The sequence below is a fragment of the Ziziphus jujuba genome, chromosome 6 (genome assembly GCF_031755915.1).
Source record: "Ziziphus jujuba cultivar Dongzao chromosome 6, ASM3175591v1".
Taxonomy (NCBI): Eukaryota; Viridiplantae; Streptophyta; class Magnoliopsida; order Rosales; family Rhamnaceae; genus Ziziphus; species Ziziphus jujuba.
Genome location: NC_083384.1, coordinates 29,778,192 through 29,785,718, shown reverse-complemented (window position 1 = coordinate 29,785,718; position 7,527 = coordinate 29,778,192). Strand labels below are relative to the sequence as shown.

Below are 7,527 nucleotides of genomic sequence, written 5' to 3'. Positions count from 1 at the left end.
AAACTTGACTGATGAGCAGGGCTAAAAGGGCCAAAAGGTAGAGAATCTTTGCAAAAAGTTGAACAAACAGGAAAAATGAAATGAGTGCTATTAAGCCCACACGGTTTGGATGTCTAATTTTCAAAGTCCTACCTGTTTTTCTCGGTCTCTAAATTTCTCTCTCTATCGTTCTTCACCGAGGGTTATCTTATACATACAGAAAAGCTAAGCAAATTTTCATTTCCATTTGATCATTACAGCCATTTATAGCCATGGCTGCTTCTTCTTCTTCTTCTTCTTCTTTAGAATTCTCTTGTCAAGTAAAGCATCATGAGTTTGAAGAAAAGTACGATGTGTTTCTCAGTTTCAGAGGTGAGGATACCCGTAATACTTTTGCTAGTTATCTTTATGGGGCTTTATTTGCAAAGCAAATCTTAACCTTCATGGATCATAAACTTGAGAGAGGTGATGAAATTTCACCCACTCTTCGCAAAGCAATCGAGGAATCCAAGATTTGGGTAGTCATTGTCTAAGAAAACTTCGGTTCATCCACATGGTGTTTGGATGAACTTGTGCATATACTTTAATGCAAGAAAATAAATGAGTAGGGTAGTGTTATGCCAATCTTTTACGGCATAGATCCATCGGTTGTACGAAAATAGGAGGGTAGCTACGGAGTTGCATTTGTTGCACATGAAAAACGTTTCAAGGATAGAATGAAGAAGGTACATCAATGGAGGGCTGCTTTAACAGAAGCATCAAATCTGTGTGGGTTGGATTCGCAGAATTTCAAGTGATCACTTTTTAGATATCCCTAAATATCAAATCTAGCTATTTAAGATGAATCTTCTACAAAACACATGTACATGTATATATAGTTAAAATCTACTAGCTAGCACTTTTTAAAATCTTTGACGAACTCATATTATTGTTATTTTTATGATTGTGGAAAAAATGAAAAAACAATTTTATTGTAGAACTTAAACCAAACAAAACTACTCCTAATATTTTTTTTTTTATTACTAAGAAGAGCCACAACATATATGCAGGAAAAATTTGAACTATGCAAATATAAATAATAGAGAATTAAAATTTCTCTATTTGTTTCTCTATGTAGCTAACTTTTCGTTAGGACTCTGTTTTTGTCCCCCCTAACATCTGTATTGTCTTCATTTTTGTAGCCCTCAGTGCAAGTTAGTTCAAAGGATTGTTGATGATATTTCATTGAAATTGCCTAAATATCTATCAAATGAGCATTTATATGGGCAACACATTGGAATTGGAAAAAAGATCAAAGAAATTGAATTATTGTTATCAACTGGCTCAAAAGATGTTCGTATTGTAGGTATTTATGACAATGGGAGGTATTGGTACGACCACCCTGGCTAATGTTGTATATCAAAGATTATCATATTCTCATTTTGAAGGTTGTTGCTTTCTTTGGAATGTGAGGGAAGAATACACAAAACATGGACCAAATCATTTGAGAGAAAAACTTCTATCCGAGTTGTTAAATGATGAAGCTATTCTAAAGATGGATTCTCCATTAGTGGCGTCACCTTTCATTCTTGGTAGACTTAGACGTAAAAAGGTACTCATTATTCTAGATGATGTGGATAGTTCAATCCAGTTAGAAGCTTTAGTTCAAGGATACGATTGGCTTGCTCCTAGTAGTAGAATCATTGTTACAACTAGAAATGTGCAAGTTATCAAGAAAGTAGCTAATAGATTTTACAAGGTTGAGGGATTAAGTCATAATGAATCTCTAGAGCTCTTCCATCTGCATGCTTTTGGAAAAAATTCTTCTATAATGGGCTATGATCAATTGCTATTAGAAAGGGTGGCAAGGTATGCAAATGGAAATCCATTGGTTCTTAAGGTCTTAGGTTCTTTCCTACATTCCAAAAGCAAAGAAGAATGGGAAATTGCATTAAATAAATTGAAAATAATGCCAAACCAGGAAATCCAAGATGTGTTGAGAATAAGTTATGAGGGATTGGATGATCAAGGGATCAAAAGTACATTTCTTGACATTGCTTGTATATTTGATCAATCTTTTACTAGAGATCAAGCAGAAAACATGTTAGAGGCCGGTGATTCATTTGTGAAACTAGGAATAAGTGTTCTCATGGATAGGCCTTTAATTGAAAATGGTGAAATAAAAAATGAGTTATGGATGCATGATTTGATACAACAAATGGGTCGGACAATTGTTCATGATGAACATAGAGAACCTGGTAATCGTAACAGGCTGTATGATGCTAAAGATATCTGCCACGTATTGGAAAGAGATACAGCAAGTGGTAATGCATTTCTGATTTCTCCTAAATATGAAATAAATCTTCTGATAAAAAAAAAAAACAATAAACAAACTTCTAACTAACAAAATTAGGTGTCTGTACATAGAGTTCTTAATAAATTTTTCTTGTATTGTATCTTTAACTAAATTATATGCTGATATGATTGTCAGGGAACTGTAACAATTGAATGCATATCACTCAACATGTCTACAATTGACAGAGATGTGAAAGTTTGTCATGCAGCTTTTTCTAAGATGCATAATCTACGAATTCTCAAAATTTACATCTGTGGCCGTTGGCATGATATCAAATTCAAACTATACCTTCCTGAAGGTCTTGATTCTTATCTTTCTGATAAGCTAAATTATTTTCAATGGGATCTATATCCTTTGAAGTCATTGCCATCACATTTTACTCTGGAGAATCTTGTTGAACTGATACTACGTGGCAGCCATCTAAAGAAACTTTGGAATCATGAAGTTCAGGTATACTTCATTTAATCTATAATTTTAGATGTCAAAAATTCACGAATACCAAATAACTAATGTTTTTTTTCTCTATCTGCCACAATCTCTTCCGGCATTAAGAAGGATGGATCTTAGTTATTCCAAGCTTCTTGTTGAATTACCAGATCTCTCTGTTACTCCAAATCTGGAAAGTATAAATCTTGAAAACTGTACAAGTTTGGTTCAGGTTCTTTCATCTCTTCAAAATCTATAGAGGCTTACTAATGAAAATTTGAATGGCTGCACCAAACTCAAAGATATGAAAGAGATGTGTTGGAAATCAGAACAAACAAACAACACAAATCTTATCGAGGTTCGGCCAAGATAGCATACGTCCTCATTGCTTCGGCGAGAGCTTATGATCTCTTATTAATCTTGCAGCAATTACAGAGAAAATAACACTTGTACCAAATCTAGTTTTCACACAGAAAACACAACCAAACCCGAAGCCCCTTTCTACACCCTTTCTACTTTGTGTATTCAATCTAATTCACTCAGAGATTTTTTTTTCACTAAGAAAAAGAACACAATAGAAGAAAATGTGGAACACGAATCTTGGAGTTCCTCTCTCTCTCTCTCAATCTTGAAGAAAAACTGGTATTTCTATTACTTAGCTTGAAGAGGAAGAATTCTGTGCATATATATTACATAACAGCTTCAAAACGACGTCGTCCAACTTATTATGAGGAATCACTCAGATTAAGACACGTAGCTTGCAGTTATTCTGTTATAATAGGCTTGAAATTACCATTTTGTCCTTCTTTATTTCCAAATAAGTGAAACGATGCGTTTTTCCCTTCTGCAACTTATCCATCGAGTCTGAGAAACCACACCAGCTTAAATCCTCTCCAAGTGTTGACCACACACCAGAAACTTTACAAGATTGAATTTATGGATTAAATCTTCACATATCTCCACCTAATCCCCAAATTTAACAAACACAGAAGCTCATCACCATCTCAGCAAGATTTCTTCACAAATTAATCAGCCTGCTCGTATTCGAAGCAGGTTCTTGCAAGTGTTCAACTTGCCAACAGTAAGTACTTTTGTTCCCATATCTGAAGGATTAAACTCTGTAGGGATCTTCTCCAATTTGATTACTTTATGAGTTGTCATATCTTGAATGAAATGATATCTAACTTGAATGTGCTTAGATCTTTCATGAAACACTGGATTTTTACACAAATGTATTGCACTTTGACTATCTGAGTACAAAGTAACCTCCTACTTGAGTGCTTTAAGCTCTTTTAGTAGCCCTTTAAGCCAAATAGCTTCTTTTGCAGCCTCAGTTGCTGCCATATATTTTGATTCAATCGTTGACAAAGCCACCACAGTCTGTAACTGAGATTTCCAACTTATGCAATTTCCACACAAGGTAAATGCATAAGAGGATATTGACCTTCTCTTGTCCCTATCTCCTGCATAATCAGAATCTAGATATCCATTTAGCTCCACTCCACTCGAATCCCTCTTATAAATCAATCCTTCACTCACTGTATGTTTCAAATACCTTAGAAGCCATTTTAAAGCTTCCCAATGATCTCGGCCAGGATTTGCCATGTATCTACTCAAGACACTAATGGCATGAGCTAAATTAAGCCTAGTTAAGATCATCACATACATCACTGACCCCACAGCATTAAAATAAGGAGCTGCTGTCATGTCTTCCTTCTCTTGCTCAGTTGATGGGCATTGTTCACTTGATAATTTGAAATGTCCACCAAGAGGTACACTTGCAAGCTTTGCATCTTCCATTGAAAACCTTGAAATTACCTTCTGGATATATGAAGATTGCAGCAACTTCATTTCACATCTTGACCTGTTTCTCACTATCTCTATTCCCAAAATCTTCTTGGCTGGTCCAAGATGCTTCATTTCAAACTCTGACTTTAATAAGTTCTTCACAATTTGTATGATTTTGCCATTTGGTCCAGCTAGAAGCATGTCATCTACATATAACAGTAGATGCTTTATCTGTCATAGGGTCTTTAAAATATAAATAGCTGTCAAAATTACTTCTTTCAAAACCAGATTTCACCACAAATGGGTCAAAACATTTATACCACTGCCTTGGTGATTGCTTAAGTCCATACAGTGACTTCTTAAGCAAGCACACCAAATCTCCACCTGTCCTTTTAATCTCAAAACCTTCAGGCTGCTTCATATATATTATTTCTTCCAATTCACCATGGAGAAAGGCAATCTTGACATCCATTTGTTCTAATTCCCATTTAAAATGAGTCACTAATGCCAACATGACTCTTATGCTTGTATACTTCACAACCGGTGAGAAAATCTCATTGTAGTCTACTCCTTCCACCTGAGTAAACCCCTTGGCCACTAATCTGGCCTTGAACCTCACTGGTTCAGATTTAGACATGCCCTCCTTGACCTTGTAGATCCATTTACAATCTACAACTCTTTGATTTGTTGGTGTTGGTACTAAGTCCTAAGTTCTATTCTTATGAAGAGATTCCATTTCCTCCTTCATGGCTTCTTTCCATTTTGTTGATTCCTTATATTTCACTGCTTCTTTGTAACTCCTTGGCTCATTATCAGTGAGCTCTTCGAATGCCACCAAGGCATAAGCTATGATGTTTACATAACTGTACTTCCTGTTTGGTTTCACTTTCTTCTTAGCTCTATCTCTTGTCAGCAAATAGCTAGGTGATGCTATATTTTTGTTTCTTGTACTTGGTGACTGCTGTTGGGTGTGATCATCTTCAGAATCTTCATCAGACTGAGCAGGTGTTAGTTTTTCTGGTTCATCACCTCTTGCAGGTTCATTTACTCCTTCTGAAGTTGGCCTTCCATCCAAATCTTCACTATCTTGGTTTTCCACCCCAGGTAACAGATTTAAACTTCTTGTCTCCACTTTGTTGCTCATTTCATCACCTGCACTATTAGTATCTTTGCAAGGCATAGAATTTTCATCAAAAATGACATCTCTGCTAATAATGACTTTAAAACCTTTACTTTCTCTATCCCAAAGCCTATAGCCTTTAATTTCCTGAGGGTAGCCTAAGAAAATACATTTCAAACTTCTAGGTTCAAGTTTCCCTTCAGATTGATGGACATATGCAGCACAGCCAAAAATCCTCAACTTGTTATAATCAGGCTTCTTACCAAGCCACATTTGTTCAGGAGTTCTAAAATTTAAAGCTGTAGAAGGTGACAAGTTCACCAAATACATGGCTATCATAACAGCCTCACCCCAAAACAGCTTAGGTAACCAAGATGACACTAGCATGCATCTTACCTTATCAAGTAAGGTTCTATTCATTCTTTTAGCCACACCATTTTGCTGTGGTGTGTATTTCATAGTTCTATGCCTTAAAATACCATTTGACTTACAAAAGTCGTCAAATTCTCTATTACAAAACTCAAGACCATTTTCTGTTCTTAAAATTTTAACAGTTTTGCTGGTTTGATTTTCAACCAGCAATTTCCACTCTTTAAACCTTGAAAAAACCTCATCTTTAGTCTTTAACAAGTATATCCAGACTTTTCTAGAATAATCATCAATTATAGACAAAAAATATCTATTTCCACTCTGTGTTTGCACCCTAGCAGATCCCCACAAATCAGCATGAACATAGTTTAAGACAGATTTGGCCCTATTTGAGCTCAAATTAAAACTGAGCCTGTGCTGTTTGCCCAAAATGCAGGTTTCACAAGACTCTAAATTACTGACTACATCCTTAGCAAAAACATTTTGTTTATTCAAGTAATACAGGCCTTTTTCACTAATGTGGCCTAATCTCTTATGCCACAAAGCAGTTTTATCCGCAGGTGAACTTATAGAAGCATTACTCGAATTGACTAATGGCTTACCAAGTAAGACATATAGGCCATTTTTCTTCTGACCCTTCATTACTACAAGTGATCCTTTGGTCACTTTCATGACACCATTCTCTGCTTTACAGGACAAACCAGATTCATCTAACATGCCAAGAGAAATTAAATTTCTCTTCAAATCAGGCACATGCCTTACTGCAGTAAGAGTCTTAATGGTACCATCTACTAACTGTAGCTGCACATTACCAATGCCAGTTATTGAACAAGATCGATTATTGCCTGACAAAACTTAGCCACCATCACACTTAGCATATGAGTTGAAACAACTCAAATCAGGACACATGTGGAAAGAGCAGCCAGAATCCAACACCCATTCAGTGTGATTTTGGCATGTGGACACTACCAAGACTTCTGCAGGTTCTAAACCAGTGTAGGCCACTGCTAAATCTCCAGATTCTTGACTCTTTTCTTTTTCATCTTTCTTCTTCTTAAAACAATTTTTAATAATGTGTCCCTCTCTTTTACAGTAATAACACCTTCTACCCCTGGTTCAAGATTTAGACCTGAAATTCTCCCTAGACTTACTCCTGTGGTCACCATGACCCCAACTTCGAGTAGCACTCCTACCCCTCATAGTAAGTCTTTCACCTTTGGATTCAGACTTCAATTCCAAGTCTCTAGATCTAAGGGCACTTACAACAGTATCTAAGGTCAAGGAGTCTCTACCATACTTAATGGCATTCTTTACTTCTCTATAAGTCTTAAGTAATGAGTTTAATAAGATCACAGCATGATGTTCATCATCAAAAGTAACTTTACAATTTGCAAGGCTTAAGATTAAATGATTAAAGGCATCAAGATTTGTGTCTAAATCCTTAGTAGTATCCATCTTAAAGCCAAAAAATTGCTCAAGTAAAAGAATTCTATCAGGTAAGGATCTTACC

At 35.9% G+C, this 7,527-nt stretch overlaps 1 protein-coding gene across 1 annotated transcript; it reads left to right on the top strand.

Moving 5' to 3' along the window:
• The first annotated feature begins 1,172 nt into the window (after positions 1 to 1,172).
• Positions 1,173 to 2,779, top strand: LOC112493430 (putative disease resistance protein At4g11170). Its single transcript, XM_060817965.1, has 2 exons — positions 1,173 to 2,257; positions 2,450 to 2,779. The coding sequence occupies exons 1-2, from the start codon at positions 1,331 to 1,333 to the stop codon at positions 2,777 to 2,779; spliced, it is 1,257 nt and encodes a 418-aa protein (XP_060673948.1). The 5' UTR covers positions 1,173 to 1,330.
• The last annotated feature ends 4,748 nt before the right edge of the window (positions 2,780 to 7,527 follow it).

Bases quoted from the DNA above. Each gene is read 5' to 3' on its own strand.
- LOC112493430 (XM_060817965.1), top strand. From the start codon at position 1,331: ATGACAATGGGAGGTATTGGTACGACCACCCTGGCTAATGTTGTATAT. The intron at 2,258-2,449 runs GTATTGGAAAGA...TATGATTGTCAG, and splicing joins ATGCTAAAGATATCTGCCAC to GGAACTGTAACAATTGAATG.